Below are 20,317 nucleotides of genomic sequence, written 5' to 3' on the forward strand. Positions count from 1 at the left end.
TTCTACATTTCCAGCACTTTACCTAACTGACCTTTACTATGATTGTTTTCTAATGGACAACTCCTGTCACAAAACATTAAAATTAAGTCTTGTTCAATGGCAGCTGCAAAAGGTGATTTGCCCTTTCGTGAAATTCTACACAATTTATACACAGCCTCACTGACCTTTCTGTAGCATAACCAATATATGACTTCTCTGACATTTAAAAATCAAGGTAGCAATAATAACATAGACTGCCTAAACCATGCCTCCTACTGAAAGCTTCATCATGTAAAATGTTAAGCAAAAATTAAGTCAGGAATTACAAATGAGTATTAATATTAGAGTTACTCTTTTGCACTGCCCACATAACGAATTTAATTCTTTGCTTTCTGGCATCCACACTTTAAAAACCACCTAAATTTTAAAAACAACTGTCAGAGGCAGCCCATAATAGGAAGTTTCAAATAACCTGGTTCCTCTCTAAATCCAGGGCACATCCTTTAGGCGGTGAGGAAGAGAAGTAGCTTCGCACATCACTGCAAACTGAGGACATTAGAGCAAGTGCTTCATTTCAGAAAAAGGATGTCTAGAAAGAATTTTAGAAGTAAGCTGATTTACAGAAACACCCAGTTTCTCTAAATGTACAACAGTTGGGCTGTTTACAGCATTTGTAATTGAAAAAAAAAAAATAAATAAATTTACTGTGGAGGTGGTGGAGTCACCATCCCTGGAGGTGCTCAAGAGGAGATTGGATGTGGCACTTGGTGCCATGGTCTAGTCATGAGGTCTGTGGAGACAGGTTGGACTCGATGATCCTTGGGGTCTCTTCCAACCTTAGTTATACGGTGATACTGTGAAAAAAACCCTAAAAATAGGTTGTCTTACATTAATTTGCTTTTCTTTCACCGGCAATAGATATATCAAATACTTGCTGATTTGTTTTGTTTGCTATCCTAGTGACTGGGTCAGGCAGGAAAACACATGGCCTGCTCTCATTCCTTTACCAAGAATATTATGTATCCCTTGTGTATTCCATGAGTCTGTGTAACTTTATATCCATTTTCAAAGAGTAACATATAGAACAGGCCTGTGGCTTGTATACAACTTTTTGGGTGGGGGGAAAGGGAAGAGAGAAAATAAATTTAAACTTTAGGCAGTTACAGCATCATTAAAACATCCAACAAACAACCTCTATCGATTCACAATTAGCTTGTGAGGATGCAAAGCAAGAACCAGAAAGACAGATATTGCATCTAATTTACTTTGATTTATTGCAATCTATTTTCACAATTTCATACGAATACTTTTTGTTAAGAATGTTGTTCTCACCTGCCTCTCTGCCTGACACTCTTGTAAATTAACAACTGTCTGCTTCTTCCTGATTATTAAATTGGAAGTTTCCATTCATTTTAGCTTTGAGCCAGTTCTGTACTTCAGAGTATTAAATCCTGCTGACATAAGTTAAAAATGCAGATTTTTTTTATTGCATAATTTATTAAAATGTTTAGAAACATAATACAATTTAATGTGACACCAGAACACTAACTCAAAGTATCACATTTTCATTAAAAAGGTGCACAGTTGCCAATACAAAGAGTCTTGCTCTGTGAAACTATCTTCTTTTAAATAAACAACTAAGGATAAAAAAAAAAAAGTATTGTGGCACTTTAGTAAATGCAAAGTTTTGGGTTTTTCTTATTGCATATAACAATGCTCTAATCGGTATAGGTTCATTGGCAGCAGGGGCTATGCTTGCAATCGTATCTCACTTGGAGGGCAAATCATCTCAAACTTCCAGAAGCAGCTCATCTCAGGGTGTCAGTCGTTTGGGGTCCCGCGGGAACATGGAGGTCTGACGAACGTTATGTAGCCCTAGGTACAGCATGGTTACTCTTTCCAGCCCTGCAACAAATGAAAGAACTCATCAGTACAGTCAGGTTTTTTTGTTTGAAACAAGAAACTGAAGGTAATTCGTGCCTACAGCCAGCCTGACACAGCAGTGTGACCAAAGACAGAGATGTCTGTTAGGAAAAAGTTCTATACAGAAAGAGTGATTGCCCATTGGAATGGGCTGCCCGGGGAGGTGGTGGAGTCGCCATCACTGGAGGTTTTCAGGAGAAGACTTGATGGGGTGCTTGGTGCCGTGGGTTAGTTGTTTGGGTGGTGTTGGATTGGTTGATGGGTTGGACGCGATGATCTTGAAGGTCTCTTCCAACCTGGTTTATTCTATGTATTCTATGTGTGTTAGCATGCCTGACTACAGAAAGGAGCCAGGACCAGCAGGGATTTTAGATACAGCACATTCTGCCTCAATACAGACTCCACCTGAACATCATACCAGAGACTCAACCCTACACTGAATCACTTCAGACTTTCAAGAAAGATGGTCTAGAAAACTGAAAAGGGAGGTGGTTATCAAGAGAACTCTATCTTGAACACAATAGGGAAGTCCAAACCAGTCTTAACAGCTTCAGAACAAGACACGTCAAGTGCTGTAAGCAACTATAGTAAAAATCTGTATTTGGAGAATTTTATCCCAAACTCTGTACACTACAAAAATGTAGATTCAGCAATACATACCCATGTAACTATGTCCTGATATCTTGAAGATAATAAATATTTCACTGGTCATTGTGCTCTTTCCTTCCTAAAATCTTAGAGGTTATGTGTCTACTGTGGAATATGGAGGGACTTCCTAATCCATGGGGCAAATATTGCACCCCAGCCATGCTGAGATGAAACCCAGATGCATGCTCGTTTTCACACGATGCCCTTCTATTTTAAGGTTTCCATCCAATACAGCTAGAAAGCAGTATTAATCCTCACAGCATCTCCTGTTTGGCTGGTACTTGGTCTGACCTCTGGGATGTACCATGTAGCACATTTACTCTGCAGAAGAGATGTAGCTTCAGCTTCCCCCACATCAGCTTTGACTGGCCTAAATGATTCTGGGTCATGTGCAAATGTTGTGTCTCCTGCTCACACATGCTATGCCGTACTGACACGTTGTAGGTAGAGAGAAACAGTTGTCTCAATAGCACATTGCAGACCTAATGCATTTAATGAGGGCATGCTTAGGAAGTTGTTCTGAGAATGTGCTAACCATACTTTACGAAAGTAAAGCAAATGCAGAAAGAATCAAAGAAATCATTGTGTTTATTGAGCAGGGCCTACAAAATGTCCCATTTCCATATACATGAATGGATTTCATCCTGCTAATAAAAGCAATGTGTGAAACTGTAAATTGTTATCATTAGGATACCTAAACTCTATCTTTTTTTCATTTTAATATGCAAAATACTTGCATCCAAGACACAAAACTCAATACCTTTGCTGAAACACTTAGTATCAGCTGAATTGATCGATGACTCTCAGTCAAATCACCAAATAACACAGAAGCAATCACTTGTTTCTCCTCACTGCAGAACAACTCCATCATGGAGGTATTCAAGAGGAGATTGGATGTGGCACTTGGTGCCATGGTCTACTCATGAGGTCTGTGGAGACAGGTTGGACTCGATGATCCTCGAGGTCTCTTCCAACCTTAGTGATACTGTGATATGCACTAAGAGATTGATGGCTTCTGGTATTAGTAGGTTATCAAACCTCACAAATAATGGAATATTTTCTTGATGCCTTATCTTTTCTTCATTGGTCAAATTTAAAAGTGGAGTGCCTGCCTAATAAATTGGCTTTTTTTTTTTCTTGTGATATCTAATTTTAAACTTGCCAGACTGTGCCATTAATATTTTGGCTTTTTATTTTATGATGATCATTACACTTTAGCTTTCTCTCCTTAAATTCTCCAAGATAAACAGCCCCACATATTGACCTAACAAGGCTACTAATACACATTTCATATTGAAGCCTTCTTGAGACTGAGCAATTTAAATTAAGCTCAGGCTAACACAAAACAAAATAAAATACAGATACTTACCTATTCCACCACCTGCATGTGGAGGTGCACCAAAACGGAAGGAATCGATGTAAGCCTTTATTTTCTCCAAATCTAGAGAGGAAAAGGACATCTTTCTCATCTGCTTAATGGACCCCACACCAAACATACAAGTGACTAGAAGGCTGCCCAACAGAAGAATTACCAATTTCACTTACAAAATTACAATAGGGTTTTACTCATTAAACATATAAATTATCAGGACTATCCAGAAATTATGACTATTACAGTTTTGTTTTATAACTTTGTTAATACTTTGAGCAGGCAAGAAATTTGAGAACTGAGTTAAGAGCTAGGCCTAAATGCTCATTGCAACTTATGGAAAATGGTGACTTCTTGAATAAACTGCAGTGTGAAAGCAAAGATTTAACAACTGTTTTCCCATTTTGCTTCAGTGGGAGCTATTCCTTTCTTGTTGCCACCTACCTGCCACTTCACATTGCTGTTCACTGAAAACATAATTCTAAGCTACATTTTGCATTTATGATCTCTACTCTTTCACACTTCTGCTATTAGCTGGACTTGTCCCTGATGAGTCTTTTATTTTGAAGTTTCACCAACGGACACTTCTTGGTTATTTGCTCTCAGTTCAAGATCCAACAAAGCCTCTGCTACAGTACTCTGTATAAAGTTTGTGAGAGTACAGAGAGGCACAACTGAATGAGACTTGTCTGCTCTCATTCTGTTGAAAGTATTTCCTGCATTATGTTTTCCTTGAAAACAATTCCTTTTCATCAAGGTGTTGCTGGGAAACTAATTAGTTTCTTAATACCACCACAATAGATTAAAATGGTTGAACAGAATTAGATAGATTAACATTAAGAACAAAACAGCACTGTGATTTTAGCACTACTGCCATATAACAAATTCTGCTCCCAATTCTTCCTCTCAAGGGAAAAAATCCTATCATGATTTATATTCTCTTAAATTCAGCTTCAGGTTGTTTGTCTTGTTACCAATGCCATGATGCTTGGCTCTTTCTGTCAGCAGCTGAGGATCATGAATTCTCTGAGCTCCAGACAAGATCTCTTCTCCTCTCATGAACATATCGTAAGAGTTAGAGTTTTTCTGGAAAAACAAAAAATCAGTTTATTTTCCTTCCTAGAGATGCTCCATCCTTAGGTGGCAAATATGCAAGCTCTCAAAAATTTCCCTTTTGATACTCAAAGCTGTGCAGTAAAAGTGCAGTGTGTTTGGAGTCTGCCTAGGCATAACAGGCATTACAGCCCTTTGGCTCCCCTCATTAGACTGGAGTAAATCTAAAAACCTGAGGTCCATCCTGAAAAAACATTATACTTGCACGTAGTTACCTCAGAAAGAGATGTTCTAACGATATTTACCCTGGATTTAGGAATAAAGTAGAAAATTTCTAACAATCTAAGGAAGGATATCTTTTGTTAAAGTGTCTGTGGCCCTAGGAAAATGGTTTTGCTTCTTTTCAGTGATGGTGCTCTGACCATCGAGATCTCCATAAAGCTCTCCCAATCTGAGCTAGATTTGTTTCTTTCTGGTATGTTTTCACTAGTGAAGAGTAACTGTAAACATTTTCTAAGTCATGTAACACTGACTTAATCTTGTAATAGGTATTTTAATTATAACAGCAGGCTGTGTACATATACTTTATCTATTTTGTCAAGTTATCTTTACATGGAATAATTTAAATTACAAATAAACAAACAAATAAATAAATTGACAGCAACAAAGAGTGTTACTTACAGGGTTTACTGGGTCAGGCATTGTATAGAAAGGCCTCACAGCAAGAGGATATTTGTCAAGAATATAGAAGTCTGTGTCATACTGAAAGGTAATTTAAAACTCTTAGTACAAGAGAAAATGATATGAAGAACAAATTACAAGATGAAGACACAACCAGCAAATCTCTGAAATAAAAAAGATCTCCCAATAACCTTCCACAAATTTGACAGTATTGTCTTAAAAAATAATGGCTATCAATAAAAGTGGTGTATTATTTTTCAGTTTTCCAATACTACTTTACTTCTACTGTAAACTTACAAACGTTTATCAATAAAATATTTTGCTGCAGGGACAGGTACTTATTTTTTTGCCAAAGATCACATCTTCTCCTATACATTTAGTTAGAATTTTGGTTGGTTGGTTTACTGTTTGTTTTTTTGGGGGGGGGTTGTGTCTTGTTATTAATTGTTGTTGTTTGTTTTTTAATTATAAGAGCTGGGTAGTGTAGTCTAACAACATGCAACATGGTTTTAAACAGCTTATTAATGATGAAGACAAAGCTGCCAGGAGATTAAATAAGCAGCATCAAAATGGTAATGAAGCTAGACAAGTAAAAAATGTTTAGGCTAATCACAAATACTTCACAACTTGTGGATGTTCTAAGATACCATATTCTCAATCAGTGTGTTAAAAATTGTTTTACATGATTTATGCATTTATACCTATCCAATACCTCCATGACACCATATGTCAGTTTCAATGACAAATTTCTTTATTCCAAAATGATTTTTACCTTTTCTTTCACCAGACGTCCCAGGAGCTTTTCATTAGGTGTGCTGAAAAGGATTATCAACATTGAAAGTAAGTGATTTAAACTTGTGCTGATTAAATACTACATGAAGCTACAGAACTGCTGCTCCCTGCTTCTTTCTGAATGTTTTGGACTGTGCAGATAGAAATGTCAAAATGTCAAAAATAAAGTGTAATTATTTCTGTTCCTCAATATTTTGCATTGGTCCTAGAAATCCTTAAATTAACTAATCCCTAAAGATACTTGTGCTCTGAAAAGAAAGACCTTAAGATAGAGGAATCTTTTTGTTTAATCCTATTCAAACACGTAACAGTTTACATGAAGGACTGCAATCAATTAGAAAAATAAAGGAATCTCATCCTTAGAAGGTTCAAGTTACTCTCACTTCATGCTGTAAGTTATTTTCTTTGGCACTTCAGTGTTTGTACATATAGTCTACCTTGAAAGAAAGGCATGTTTTCATATCCATTAGTTTGTCAGGAGACCTGGATACAAGTACTGCTTATTCCTCTAAAAACTTGCGATTCCTTCTTCAAGGCTATCAGTTGCACAGGACAAAAATGACACTTTGATAACACTTTCACAAGACTGATGCATCTGTGTTCTGCAAAAGTACCTCAGATCTTCTTCATCACCCATCTCAACACCAGCCTCTCTAAGCATGGCCACAGCTTCACGATATTCCAGCCTCAGAGTTGGCTCCAAAAACTTAAATGGCTCACAGGGGAACTGTTTGTTCACTGTCTCAATTTCAGTTTGGAACCTACACATGAGGAAACAAGAACACAAAATACAAAACAGTCAAGCAATGTATTCTTGCACCCAAGAAAGATTTTGCCATGGCAACACCATTTTGCCACAAGAGGTCCCTCTTGCAACATAAAAACCTTTTAAAGCCACTTCTGGAGGAATTCTGTACAATCCTAATGAAATATGTCATGTAAGTTAATTCATCTACTTCAATGATATACATGTTAATATTTCACTATTACTTTTGTTTCATTCCTTTTGTAAGAAATAATTGAGTAGGTCAAATTTTCACAGTAAAGACCAAGAAATCATCCCTTTGATTTGTAATATTTACCTGGGTTCTTCTTTGATTTGAGTAATATCCTTATTCAAATATAACAGAGACATTTTCTTCTAGACAGATAAAAAGATTTGCTTTTCTGCTAGCAAGATAGTCTAATTTGTAAGCAAATGAAAACCACTTCCTAAACTTCTGGCCTGGCTTTTAAAAGAGTTAGACTGTGAATAATGAAAAATAATCTTTGCTGCTTTTGTGGCAGACACGCAGGCTGCTGTGATAAATTTGACTCAGAAAAACTTTCTTAGACAGCAAATGTTCAGATTAGTTTCAAAACACAACAATCAGTCTACCTGTATTGGCACAAAAAGAAAGATGTTTTAAATAAATGATGGATTATTTCTGTTACAAAGTCCATGGAACAGTAAAAAAAAATCCTTAGTGCAAGCTAGCACACTACAGGAGATGCAGCTCAAAGCTCAGTTTACTGGCCTATAGCTTGAGTAAAATTTAAGTCAGGCATGAAGAAATGGCAAAAGCAAAAATGTTTGTTCAGAAGTTTTGCTGTAAATCAGATTAGTAATCATTAGCTGACAAGCTGAGGATAAAACACTCACTCATTTCATACCACAGTGAAAGAGAGCTCAAACAAAGCAAGCTGCCCATAAACCAGAAAATGCTCTCATTACCTTTCCTGAAGTCCCTTGAATATCTGCACCAAAGTATCTGCAATCTCATCTACCACTTCATGATAGTGATAGTTAAAAGCCATTTCAATATCCAGACCAACAAACTCAGTCAGGTGTCTGTGTGTATTGGAGTCCTCAGCTCTAAATACTGTAAAATTAAACAACAGAAATTCTAACAACACTGACAATCAATCACACCAGCATTTGGATTAGGCAGACAATGCTGTCTTTAGACATGACAATTCTAACTGAAAAACAAAAAAAAGATAACTAGCTGCCTCAGAGCATCATTTATAACAGGAGTGACAAGATTATTGTAGCTGTGGTGCTCCACGCATACAAGACAGACAGGCGTTGCAGAGAGGCAGTATTCTCGTTAGGCCAACAGACAGCAGTGGTAAAAACAGACAAGCTTTCAGGCACACAAGAACTTCCAGATTTGAAAACTGCCTTTTTCTGAGGAAATGGACTGGTGCACACGTGTGTTCTCAGTTTGGGCTTTTTTCAAATATAGGAGTCTAACATAAACATGTCTTCCTACAAACTGGGACTCCTTTGTTACTAACTAACAAGAAATTTAAGATCTTCTGACTTACTTGCACTTTTTTTCCTAAGATGTTATTGACTTGTTTTTCAGCATTTCCAGCTTACATAGCTTTAAACCTGGTACTGAGGTCTTAGAAGAAAAAGGGGGGGGGGGGGGGGAAAGAAAAAAAAGAGACCAAATCCTGTCAGCTTTTGAGACAGAAAGAGCATGAAACCGGAAATTAATTTTTACTGATAGCCCACTTAGAAGTATTTCTAAATAAAGTTTGGTATAAGTACAAAAACAAGGGATAAAGTGTATGATATAATATGCAATCAAAAGAACATAAAGCCTAGCTTGCTTGTTTTCTAACTGCTTACTACTGGGCAACTAAAGGTAACTCAGCAACTACTGGGCATGGTTAAAAGGAAAATATGGCTCCAGTATTCACAGAGTTTGTTCCATGTTTTACTAATTTCATCACACTACCAATTTCCAATGTAACTCTGTTCTTTCTCCTCACAGAACAGCAGGCACCAGAGGGGAGTGCTCCACCTTTATTTCAGCATTTTAGTTTTCTTCCAGGAACTTCTCTGTTAACTTTAGTCTCATTATTCGCCCTAAATGAAATTCATATTTGGTAAGTGAAACTATATGAAGTGAAACCATTCAAAGCTCTTAGTGTGCATGTTATCTTATTTATACCACAGCTGCCAAAAGCCATCTCTGCACACTTCAAACTTTGGATAAACCAATGCTTTTCTTACCTGGCCCAACACAGAAAACCTTTTCAAAGTCAGCACATATACACATCTGCTTGTACAGCTGTGGGGACTGAGCCAGGTAGGCACTGCTCTTGAAGTATGATACAGTAAACACATTGGCTCCTCCTTCACTGGCAGCTGAAAAGCAAATGTTTGCAGTAATTGTTAATATAAAAATGTAAAAAATAAATCAGAGGTGGAATGATTGGCTATTGGTTTCACATTTAGAGAGCAGATAGAGATTTTGCTTCAAAGCATACTAGAGTAAAACAATGTATTTGCATCCATGATTGCTCAGGGACATTTTCCACCTCAGGACTGGAAATTTAGTTGGTGTAGTTGAAATGTTACTATTCCCAGGTGTCCTTCACCTTAGAGTGAGAACAGCAAGGATGCCAGCTTGTGCCACCACATCTACTTGAAGCCCAACATTTCTGTGGAAACCAATCTCTATCAGTGATGTAGGCTTCCAGGGGTTAACTGCAGAGGCTGAGATGAAAGTGCATATCCTGTTTTGCCAGGACCATCCTCTCTAAGTGAAGGCATAAATACCTCTCGGAATCAAAACTAGATTTACCGGAGGACGTGTGCCAAAGGTGTCAAACTTTTTCTCAGTTTGAGGTAGGTTTCATAGAAGGTTACCTTGAGAGAACAGGAACCAAGAACACATACATCTGAAACCTTTACTGAAAACTGCCTACCAAAACTATCAGCTGAGTCACTTTACCTTTCCATTTCCCAGGGTGTGATACAAGAATTACAGTTGCTGAACTTGCTAACAAAAGCATGCCAGAGTGAGAGATCAGTTAATAACGTCTGAATGTTCTAATACTAAGATAACTTTACATAAAGTATTCATTATTATTATTACTAACCATTCCACTGAGACTTGAATTTCTTTCATGATCACTACTCCCACTGAAATAGTGTCAGTGAATGTTTAGTTACTTTTGAATACAGATAACTTTTAAAATCTCAAAACTCAGAACAGCTACGATACTTAAATTTGGACTTCAGTAGGATTGCATCAATTTAACTTAGTTATTTTTACAGAATATGATCTCATTCAAACAATAGGATGCTTGCTTGCTTGCTTTCAATGGTACACTGCACAGTAAGAATAGCACACTTCCTCAAAGGACCTATGTGAATAAACTACTTGGAAGCCTTCACGCTGCTTCAACTGCCTCTGTAGGAAAAAAGTTATCTAGTCTTATAGTACAATGATACTGTCCACGTTGAAAGAACAGTTGCCTGCATGTGTTTTGTTAAAAAGCCCTTTTTTATCTCAATCAAGAGCTGTATTCAGAAATATAAATATGCTAAGTATAAAATTCAGTAGGCATATATGCATATTATGAATGCACACACAATGAGAGTAACACAAGTATTCTGCCCTACAATTTACAGGCCACATGTCTTAGCAACATCTACAAACCTCAAAGGACACCAAAAAGATGGAAGAAAAACACCCATCAGTACATCAAGTATTCTGACTTTTGAAGACAATACAGATCAGCAACAAACTAGAAGCAAATTCTACACTTTCAGACTTTTACTTGGGCTGAAGCTTCTACTCAGCCATATGCTCACTGCTAAAGAAGTGACATATTGTATATAATAGCATCATCTTTGATACCATGCTTTGTTGTAACTTCTTTATGATGGAGGCTCTTTTTAACCTAAATTGGAGTGGAGTATTTTTTGATACTGGTAATGGAACTGACAGTGCTCAACACTGAGAACACCTATTAGAAGTACTATGCATATGAGCAGACATGCATATTTAACCTAATGGAACTTTGCATGCACTGTGTACATAAGTCATATATATATATATATATGTATGTATGTATACACAAAATATTTGTCTTATCATTCTTTCAACATTCAAAGTCAGGAAAAAAACTAAAGGACAAATTTGGTATCTGCTGTAAGAAGTTTGCTGTGTTGCATCTAAATTAGAACTTCATCTTTTAAAAATAAAATCTTACTACTTTTTTGACAGATAGACACACTAAGCAACTGCAAAAAGAGCAGACTTGTAGCTGCTGGATCACATATACAATACCTGAAATGATTTTGGGAGTCTGAATTTCCACAAATCCCTTGCGAATAAGAGTTTCTCGGAAAAGCTGACAAATACCAGACTGAAGGGAGAAGATTGCCTGACTAGTGGAGGTCTATAAGAAGATAAAAGAAGGAATCCTGAGTTAGTTTTTTTTTCTGAATCTGGTACTTTTTCTGGACAGCTGGAAGGATGAATCTCTTCTCTTAGGAATGCTTCATTATTGTATTTGCCTAAACAGAGAAACGTGTAAATTGGTAACTGTTTATTACACAAGAAGAAACAGCAAATGAAACAGGAATAACTCCTCATGTTAATTTATGGCACATTCAGTTATAAAGGAGACACTGTGGTCAATGCTACATTTGAAGAATCACTGATTTATGGGATGTGGTTCTGGAAATAAAGCTTTTATAGTAAGAAATTGAATAAAAACACTAAACCTATTAAAAAGCTTTCAGCACACTGAACTAGAACAGCTGCAGTAATATACAGTGCACGATAAAAGCAAAGCCCTTAATAACTTACATGGGGTAGAAACATTTGTGCCTATTAAAGGCTACCAAATACAATGTTTTTTGTGTAAAAACCCAGCCACATGTCAACCACGTACAACACCGCCATAAAACCAGCCCCAAACCAAAGTCTAAAGTCCCAGCATTTAAAACAGTCCACATAACATATGATCACATGAACTGCAGTTCCTCTGTCTTGAAAACAAAAGTAGATTTAGCTGAGTTGATCGTCTTTTTGTTTATGTACGTGATGCAGTTAAGCTGCTTTATCTGGTTAGCAAATACCTACACTAAATGTTCCTGCAACACTCTTGGGCTTTAGTGTGAAGGGGGAAAAAAACCCTCAGCACATGCTGAAAACACTGTGGTATGTCGGCACTGAACCCATATCTGATTTTGTGCTTGCAGCCTTCAAGACCTGACAGTTAGCAACTAAGAAGTGTCTATAAAACCCAATGAACTCTTGCAAACAGCCAAGAGAACAGTTCTTTTTGGCAAACTGCGTCACAGCACTGTTTACTTCTTCTTTCTGAAAGGTACCCAGCTTTGCACTTGAGGTAAGAAGAGAGTTGTGGTCTTTTTCACATGACTCCTACTCAAACCACAAAACAAAAAAAATCCCCAGCCAAAACAAATTATATAAGTACCCAAATTTAGACAGTCAGCCCTCAGGTATGATGAACTAAAGCTACATCCATCATCTCTGCAAAATAAAGGTATCACTTCATTGAAAAAGCAAAAGAGAAAACTGTAATAACACTGCAGAGCTGTAGTAATTGGGAGTTATTTCCAATTTTAGCTGACCAATAAAGTATCTCAGGAGTGCAAGTGGTTGAGACTAGTAAATAAAAGCTAGCAGCTCTCACTGTCTGATAGCATTAACCACAGCCGATACTCCCACTACTTTCAAAATTGAGGAAATGAGGTTTTGAGCAACAGTTACAAAAGAACCCTCAAACTTTTTCACCCTGTTTTATACGAGTCTCCCAGAAGCAGACATATGTTGAGACTTTGCCTAAGTTCTGGGCATAATTTGGCAGTGTTACATCAAAGCACCACAGTGATTTAAAGGAATATAATACTTTTTTAAAAAATTTTTTTGTTTCTTACACATCTCCTGCTTAGAAGGAGAAATACTCTTTTTTTTTCCCTAAGCATTAACATAACAATCACATTTGGGTCTATCAATATAGTTTTTGATAAACTATACAAATTTCTACAAACGTTAAGAGACAAAGATGTGTAACGTTTGTATTTAGAGCAGGATAGTAACACTGCCTCCTCTACCCTTCTGGCAAACCAGCGTCAGTTTTCAGTCCTATGTCATGCAGTCCTAGGAAAAAGTAAAATGGTTGCTAAACCCAATCTGAAAGCAATTACTTGGTCTGACCTGAAAGTGTGCACTAATGCACAGCCATATAATAACTGAGTGCTTCATTAACAGTAGTTCATCAGTTAGTCACTCCTCCTGGCTTCAGTGAGGATGGAGACCAAAGATTTTCTCTTCCTAATTCCATCAATAATGAAATACTACTTTTAAAGCATAACGTCTATGAAAGAAGCCAGATTCACAGATCTGGCCATTGAGGCTTGTATTTAACTACAAACCAAGGAAAGAACAAGCAGCAATTCTCTGTACCCCAAATTAGATCTGACAAGACCACTCTTCTTTCTACCAAAGGTAGCTGAGTTTCAGCGCCCATTCATTCACAGACTGACAACAAGGATAACTGTTGAGAATTTGTGATACTGCAGTCTCCTTGTAAGAATTAAACAGACCAACAAGACATTTGAGATAAGCTCCTAAAGAACTGCAGCTGCCAATGTGCAGTGCAATCAAATGGATGACCTCAACAGTTTTATGTGCACTACAACTTCCCAAAGATTTTAAAGATGATTCAGTATCTACACATGGAGCAAAACTTTTCAGATTTAATTACATCCCTTGCAATAATACAATGTTTAGGACAAAGAGTGTTAGCCTGTGTTTAACTGAGACACTGGCTTGGGTATTACCATGTTTGGTAACACAGTTACATTTGAGCTACCACACTTAGGGCAACAACAGGGCAAACTCAAGTCAGACAGCTGTCAAAATCAAATTAATTTTGCCTTGCCTTTAAAAAATATTATGCCATGCTACTCTTTTCCTGCAGTGTTTAATATGAACTCTTCCACACATGTTGAAAAATTATCTTATCCAAGGCTACAGCACAGACAGTAAATGTTCTCAAAGTTAAGGAGAAACAAACTTAGGCCATGTAAATGCTGCTGCAGTTAAGAGTGTTAATGTTCTAACTCAGTCTGCAGAGTTGACTTTACAGGAAACCTCATTATTTTTAATAATCACCTTTGTTATAGACAGCAGAAAACATTTAGCTAACAATGCAGAGATATGAATTGAGGTCATAACCTTACTCTAATTTCACCTGTGTGTTTATTATTTAAATGCCACAAAGGAAAATATTCATAAGAACAGAACACAGCGTATTTTAACACCACAAGCAAGACTATTTTTTAAAAATTGTGTTTCATTCAGCACAAAATGCACTGCTAGAATAATAGCCATGCAAGTTGCCAGAGACCAGCAAATGTGTGTCAGTAGAATTGAGGTCAGTTGACACCTTATGTGATCATATCTCTAAGAGGTGCGACTGAGGCGCAGACACGCAAAGTTGTCAACTTTTTGTTTTGCTCTCACATCAGCTGTAGAATTTTTTTTTCCATTCTCACCAGTTTTGCATTTCTATTTGCCTGTTGTAACTACCTTTCACCAAGACAATGGCTAAATACACAGAGTAGGCTGAATAAAAAGGGGAAATAATGTCATCTATAGTAAGTAATGGAAGTATTTGACATTATAATTCTGCAATTTCTCTACTATATATATGAGAGATTAAGGTTTTGATAGGAAATAGGATTTATGTTAAATAGCATTTTTTTAAATCCCAAGTGGACTTAGGTAAACCTCTCTTCAAATTTCAGTATTAGCTATAAGAAGAAGATACAAACAGGAAGTTTGTGGTCTAAATGACTGGGACTGTCTTATGTCTTCACTACCATATCCCTAACCACGGTAAAATAAACTGTACGTCTGCTTGTTCATGACAGCTTGAATTCAGTCCGGAAAAACACAGCTTTTGCAATGAGTAAATTGAATTCAACACAATGAAATCAAGCCTGAAGTAATCAGGTATTCTCAAAAAAAAAAAAACAAACCCAAACCAAAACAACCCAGCACAACCCTGCATCAAGATCAGTGTACAGCTGGATTATCGTATAACATAGTCTGACATCCGTAAACTACTAAAGATACATGTTTATGTTCTACTCTGATGAGTTGAAACAGGGCAATATTGACCCTAAAAGGACAATGCTGTGGTCTCAATGAGCTGTGCATTAGCAGACACAATTATAGCATTAGGTCTGCAAAATGTGTGTAATTCAAACCAAACGTGGACAGACACTGTTCAGATAAAAACCCTGCTGTACATCAAAAATAAGCCAGAGCAAGGACATCAGTCAAGTCCGCTGTTAAAAATGGATGAACCTGAATTGATTCTTTTCTTCAGAGGAAAACAAACCAAGAAGCAGAACCCAAAAGTCAATGTTTCGCTTGTCTTTTCTTCATTGCTTCTCATCTACCACAGATCTTCAGGAAATATGGTTTCTGTAGATGTTTTCACAGATGTAGAAAATCTATACATCACTGAATACTTCAGTTAAGAACAGCAGAAAGTAAAGAATTAGAAATACAATCAGTGCTCCAAATTGCCTTTTTAATTGTTCTGATAAAGGAATGGTAAAGCAAACATCTCTAGAATCAATTGTTCTGACTTTCATTAAACCATCATGAAAAATAGATACTTAAGTCAACAGTAGTTTTCTCATGGTCATCTGTGGCTATGTGAAAGAAAAACTGGTCTATACAAGGACTCGTGTTTCTTCTCACCAGTTCTCTTGTCTCTATACCCTTAATTTTTCTGCTTCACATGTATGTGATCTGCATTTTATGAGTTAACCCACCAGAAGCAGATTCATTCTTCATCAATCATCATTCCTTGGACAGGATTTTTAAAACTGCTCCACCCTAGATAATCATTTTCCCTCCACAGATCAGAATAACAACTACAATAGCAATAGCTTGGATCTTTATATCTGTAACCTCCACAAAATACTACCAGACACCGCTGGGAGATCTCTGTCAGCAACTAAAATTCAAGGCTGCTAAAAATATGGTGTACTGCTCAGTCTGTTTTCACATGTACATGAAAGGCAATCTCACAATCTTTGTAGAATAACATCTCCACTAATTTCCTTATAATTAATTACAATTCTATTGCATCATAATCAAACTTCTCTTAGCATATAGCACAGCTGGATGGAATGATGCTACTTTTGGAAATCCAGTCCCTTCCATTCATGCAACAAAACTGAGTTTCACAGCTCCACTTCACCGTGACTTGGCCTCATCCAATGACCTCACTGGTTAACCACTACCTAAAATTTATTAAACAAAATTATTTTAAAGACTGTATTTAAATGCACAAAAGTAATTTTAGTTCCCCACTAAGGGCTTTGTTTAGTCTGAGTCCAGCCAAGACCTATGCACTTAGTTTGTTAAATCTATTTTTGATATTTGATGACCTCTTTCTTCCTTAAACTGGGGTACTGAGGAAACCAGAAGAGATGGTGCATACAGCTGTGGCTGGACTTCCTCCCACACTTCTAGGAACAGGCCATCAAAGTATTCAGTAAATTCAGTATTACTAAGGTTGGAAGAGACCTCAAAGATCATCGAGTCCAACCTGTCACCACAGACCTCATGACTAGAGTAGGGAGGACACTAGTGCCCACTGCAGGCTTGAACTCACAACCTTCCCCATTAAAGGTCTTATGTGCTACCAACTGAGCCACACCACTCCCATCTCTGTTATCTGTTAGAACTATTCTGTTAACAGTTCTTCCCTGCTGTCCATGATTTGGTTTTACTAAAAGGGAGAGGTATGGGAGAGCAGTGACTAACAACAGTTTCTGATATCTCTCTGAGCTTTTAACACATCATGTCTTGTAATCCTCCTTACAACACACCTACTCAGGCAGCACATACAAAACACCAGGGGCTCTCTGAAGTCCTATTTGGACTACAGCTCCAGTCCATGCAACCAAATCACTGACAATCAATTACTATTTTGGAGGATTGTCCTGGTTTAGAGCAGGACAGATCACCTATTGCCCCAAAAGGGGCAAAAGAGTGACACTCAGACAAATGGATTTGATAGTGATGGAAAGTTTAAATGGAAAAGTAATTGATATTTTACAGGAAACTGCAAAGCATAGTCATGAGCACATCCCAAGCATACAGATTTCCCTTACACCACAACCAAATGTCCCAAGCTTCCCTTCTCCCCACCTGAGGGTGGACCCAAAACCCACAGGGCTCTTTCTTCCCCTCCCCCTGCCTCCTCTCCACCCCCACTAGGCTAGTCCAAGGCTGGCCAGGTCTGAGACTGCCCCCACTTCTTATCCTGGCATTAGGGCTAAACAGGCCCCAAGAGGCCTTAGATACTCCCCCACCATTTACCCGACAGGGAGCATCTCCCATGGGAGCAGGGAGGGAAGAAAGAGGAAGAGAATCACATTGCAGACGTATTTATAGGGTGCAGGATTTACAGGCAGAAATATGCTGTTTCCTGTGTCCGCCTACTGGATGGACGCTGGACACCGGAGGTGTAACTTATGTGGCAGCTCAGGAAGCACCCAGCCTAAATTGCCACAAGGATTTTTTCAGTTATTTTGAAGGACAAACAGCCTTCATGTCCCCACTCCTGTGATTCTACTGCATGCAGTGTTTAGGATATGCACATTCATATAAGCACATGTATTCTCACTGTGATTTCCCCTTTCTTCATTAAATCCTTCTCTGCTTGTTCAGCTCTCCCTTTGAAAAACCAGGTCAAAGTAACACATAATTATTTAGAATCTTCGTTTGCACAAGCAAAGCTCCTGCAGAACAAACAAAGCAAACTTAGGAAGAGGCACAAGCCTACTGCCCCAAAACAATTTGCTTTTGTTCTGAAACAAATGATGAAATGTGCCACAGAAAAGACACGCAGAAATGTGACACAGTCAGAGACAGGAACTTTTCCTGTACATAGGAGGAAGGCAAGACAGGTACCAAAGCATAATCAAGGGAAAGCTGTGGGCAGATTACATCCAGCACAGGTCCTGCAGAGGATGAGACATAAAGGTTACAGCAGCATCCACTTAGCTCACCAGCTATACCCTCCTGACAGAACATAGACAACTAATGCTCTATTCCTATACCAGTAGAGATATATGAGAAGTACCAGGAGAGTTCTGCTGGACCACTGAACTGCAGAGACAAAAGAATTTTAGCCCACTCCATTCTGATCCATTTCTTGTGTCCATTAAGGCCATTCAGTCTTCCTTTTGTTTCCCCCCATTACTATATACTTTCTGGGGTTTTACTCTGCAGATGTCCTCATCTGAAGTACTTCCACACCATTATTTTCAGCTACTATTTTAACCATTCTTTCCCTTTGTATCATTTCTCTGTCTTCTTTGGGGTTCATGGCTTTTTCCAAATTATTATGCAGGTATTCCATTAATTTAAATGGATTTTTTTCAAGTTTCTGTAGAGTGCTGTTGAGTATTGTTCTTCATCACCAGAAGTTCAAATAAAACTCACATCTGGAGCGTTCCAGAGTTCTCCCTTCAATTTAGTACACTGCCTTACCACTACCATAAGCCAATCATGTTTTAAATGATTTTTCACTTTCAACCATTCTACAGAATTGTTTTCATCAAAGGCTTAATTTAAGACACAGATGAAGAGATCAATATGATGAGATACTGAGTAGTACTGAAAAGCAGTCACAAATTGAATTTGCTAAGTATTGTACAAAGGGTCAAGTAAAAAGCAATTAACTTTGGTCCAAGTAAAACAATTTACACAAGTAGTTTTAGTTGCTGAGATAAGGGGATCAGATGTTCAAATATTTCAAGCATCTCAGTGCCAGAACTCTTCCAAATTTTCAAGAAAACCAACTTTTTTGTTTCATCTCCCTGGTCCATAGATTGATCTACTGAGAAACTGTCATTATCAGTATTTTGAAGGCAGTGCTAGATATCCTTGAGTTAAGCACACATCTCATCCAATGACAAATTAATTAAAATGTTATTGTGGAGAACCAATATAGGAAAAGCCCAGAAAGTCTCATGTCAAGATGAACAGTTAGTTATATACATGCTTAGCGTAGCTATTTAATTTAGAAAGGAGAAAAGTTCCATAAGTGATTGAGTAGGGAGCTGTTTGCTGTTGATCAAAAAGAGTAAATATTTGGGAGATATATGAATTCACAGAAGGCTGTGCTTCTATGACCTAGTTGAAGAAAGGTGTTTCAGGAAAAAAAAGAGAAAAAGGTCTGAATGTTGTGGAAGAAATAGGAAGAATGAGATTGCTATCGCGGCCTGGTAGAATTTCACTTGTGAGACATGCATTACAGCACCCCAATGACATGTTAAATTCAAAACTTCCATCTTGCACAGTTTGTGGGCATCTGAGAAAACATTTGAGAAGAAAAGTTGTCTCTAAATTGTCCCTATTCAGTCACCTTTGTCTTTCATAAATAAAAAAGCCCAGATGTACATGGCCACATGCCAGCTCCTTTAAACTACTTTAATGAATTACATACTTTTAAGAATTTCTTTTATGAAATAGGAAAATGTTTTTATTTTAAATCTGGCCAACAACACCCTTCCATCAACTTCATGGCTTTTATTTCTTCATGGATCAGAAATGTGAAGAATAAAAGTATGCCACACAGCATATTCCTTACCCTCAGATCAATGACTCTGTTGTCCAGCCTTGTATCCTGGTTTACAGTAGCTCTTCCATCCTAAACAGTTCAGCAAAAAACCATAATGAATATATAATGCCTCCCAAAAACCCCAGTAAAGCCAAAGTCAGTGGAGGAAAACATCCTTTGTCTGAAAGCCAAGAGTGACTTCTAAATTCAGCAGAATTTCTAGATCATTCTGGAAAGAACATACATAAACTGGCAACACAGCAAAGCTCAAGGTGTAACTTCTGCCAGGGGTCACAGGCAGAACCCAGCTAAGAGGATGCAGAAGACACACACACACAGAAGACTGCAAATCCTCTGGTTTCGACCTTCTACTGCAGTTCAGCAGATATCAGAGATTTTTAACACAGTTCTGGATAACACACAGGGAGTAAAATGCAAGCCTAACAACCCCCC

At 37.6% G+C, this 20,317-nt stretch overlaps 1 protein-coding gene across 1 annotated transcript in view; it reads right to left on the bottom strand.

Annotated features, from left to right (window-relative positions):
* Positions 1-1,212: 1,212 nt before the first annotated feature.
* The window catches only part of DARS1 (aspartyl-tRNA synthetase 1), a 40,628-nt gene continuing 21,523 nt past the window's right edge, over positions 1,213-20,317 (bottom strand). Inside the window, exons 7-16 of the mRNA XM_054177205.1 lie at positions 19,895-19,954; positions 11,521-11,632; positions 9,453-9,587; positions 8,160-8,307; positions 7,060-7,206; positions 6,426-6,468; positions 5,654-5,734; positions 4,894-5,005; positions 3,920-3,991; positions 1,213-1,884 (exon numbers count right to left, since the gene is read on the bottom strand). Of these exons, the coding sequence (XP_054033180.1) occupies positions 1,793-1,884; positions 3,920-3,991; positions 4,894-5,005; positions 5,654-5,734; positions 6,426-6,468; positions 7,060-7,206; positions 8,160-8,307; positions 9,453-9,587; positions 11,521-11,632; positions 19,895-19,954 (1,002 nt within the window). The 3' untranslated portion in view covers positions 1,213-1,792. The remainder of the gene's footprint in view (positions 1,885-3,919; positions 3,992-4,893; positions 5,006-5,653; positions 5,735-6,425; positions 6,469-7,059; positions 7,207-8,159; positions 8,308-9,452; positions 9,588-11,520; positions 11,633-19,894; positions 19,955-20,317) is intronic.

The sequence above is a fragment of the Dryobates pubescens genome, chromosome 2 (assembly GCF_014839835.1).
Source record: "Dryobates pubescens isolate bDryPub1 chromosome 2, bDryPub1.pri, whole genome shotgun sequence".
NCBI lineage: Eukaryota > Metazoa > Chordata > Aves > Piciformes > Picidae > Dryobates > Dryobates pubescens.